At 40.0% G+C, this 2112-nt stretch overlaps 1 protein-coding gene across 1 annotated transcript in view; it reads right to left on the bottom strand.

The window, feature by feature from the left end:
- Window positions 1–2112, bottom strand: part of CEP126 (centrosomal protein 126) — a 78265-nt gene that overhangs the window by 11071 nt on the left and 65082 nt on the right. The window contains 1 exon segment of the mRNA XM_017888596.1: window positions 797–1006. Within this exon segment, the coding sequence (XP_017744085.1) occupies window positions 797–1006 (210 nt within the window).

The raw sequence follows: 2112 nt of genomic DNA, 5'->3' as shown, positions 1-2112 counted from the left end.
GTGTGTGCATGTGTGGTGCTGCCTCCTCTGTGAGTGCATGTGTGGTGCTGCCTCCTCTGTGAGTGCATGTGTGGTGCTGCCTCCTGTGTGTGTGCATGTGTCGTGCTGCCTCCTCTGTGAGTGCATGTGTCGTGCTGCCTCCTCTGTGAATGCATGTGTGGTGCTGCCTCCTCTGTGTGTGCATGTGTGGTGCTGCCTCCTCTGTGTATGCGTGTGTGGTGCAGAGCTCGTTGGGTGGCCCAGCTTTATGATGAAAAGATCTTCTATGAGACTACTCATCTTGAGTAGGCCTGTTCCCTTTTTTCTATGAGGCCATGGAAAGCAAAGTTCAATTTCACTCCATGAGTTAAATATCCTCAGGCCAAGAGCTAGCTGCAGCATTCTTCTTATTTTTTGAGTTCTTATCTATACTTAGTTCTTGGTCTTAAGCATTTCTTACATTCTTACTAGATCATCACTATATTGCAGGTTTAAAAAATACTTAATCAAGGATTTATGGTTGTTTTGATGGATGGTCAGTATACATACGTAGCCTGTCCATTGCTGAAACAGAAGTCTATTCATATATTCCAAAAAGACAGATAAGTCTGCCAAATAAGTTGACATCATCATAAATGATATGGCATACTTGAAATAGTATTCAAATAAGTTCTGAATGGTTATACACTCAATTAAGTAGTTGGTCATATGGATACATTTTGTATTTTTCCTTTCAATTTTTAAATTAAAGTTTAAATTAAAATTATCTAAGTGAAAAATGCAGTATTTCTTATAAGAGGTGTTCTTCCATACTTACAATGTAGTCTTTCATTGAGATCATTAAGGGACTCTAGGATCTTCTGTTCTTCAGCTGATAGTGTGCAGATGTTGAATTGTTGAGTTTTATTTAAAGGAAGATTTGATTTCTGTATCTGTTTGCTATTCAAGACAGTCAGAATCTCATCCTCCGGCACTGATGCTTTCACTAAGTTTTCAGCCATCAAAAACTCAGAAGTACTATCTGAAACTATAGAAACTTACATCAATTATTCTTTGATCCCCTTTTGAGATCAGTCCTCATACATACTTATACATACTTAACTGGCTGGATGTATTCATATTACAAACAGAAACATAGTAAATATCTGCTACTTTGATTTCATCTATCAGGATTCTCTATCTAGCATTTTCCCATCCTTCATTTTTAAAAAAAGAATATTGAAAATGAAGGCAGTGAGTTAATAAAATTCCCAGAGTATTACTTAACTAAAGAAAAAAATATTTAATGTAGATAGTTTTTGTAATATGTTTATTATTCATTGGTTGTACAAAAAAGATGAAAGAGACCGTTTTTATAATAGTAGTTATAATGAATTATAAAAAAGTAAGACACAAAAAAGCTTAAGGAAACATTAGAAACTTTGATGATCAGCTGAACAGAACTGACAGCCTAGAAACAGACCCAATTAGATATAAGAACATGTGATCAAAGAAGCATCAAAGACTTGACAGAAGGGAAAGATGATTTTACAAATTAGTTGTTGCTTATAAAAGAATCAATTTGGTCAAGCCTGTAATCCCAGCACTTTGGGAGGCCGAGACGGGCGGATCACGAGGTCAGGAGATCGAGACCATCCTGGCTAACATGGTGAAACCCCGTCTCTACTAAAAAAATACAAAAAATTAGCCGGGCGAGATGGCGGGCGCCTGTAGTCCCAGCTACTCGGGAGGCTGAGGCAAGAGAATGGCGTAAACCCAGGAGGCGGAGCTTGCAGTGAGCTGAGATCCGGCCACTGCACTCCAGCCTGGGCGACAGAGCGAGACTCCGTGTCAAAAAAAAAAAAAAAAAGAATCAATTTGGGCTGGGTGCACTGGCTCATGCCTCTAATCCCAGCACCTTGGAAGGCTGAGGCAGGTAGTTCACTTGAGGTCAGGAGTTCGAGAGCAGCCTGGCCAATGTGGTGAAACCTTGTCTCTACTAAAAATACAAAAATTAGCCAGGTGTTATTGTGGACGCTTATAATCCCAGCTACTTGGAAGGCTGAGGCAGGAGAAGCACTTGAACCTGGGAGGTGGAGGTTGCAGTGAGCTGAGATTACGCTACTGTGCTCCAGCCTGGGTGACAGATTCTGT

This window comes from Rhinopithecus bieti, unplaced genomic scaffold (assembly GCF_001698545.2).
Source record: "Rhinopithecus bieti isolate Rb0 unplaced genomic scaffold, ASM169854v2 scaffold_18434, whole genome shotgun sequence".
NCBI lineage: Eukaryota > Metazoa > Chordata > Mammalia > Primates > Cercopithecidae > Rhinopithecus > Rhinopithecus bieti.
Note: the sequence above shows the minus strand (reverse complement) of the source record. Positions and strands in the feature narration are given on the sequence as shown.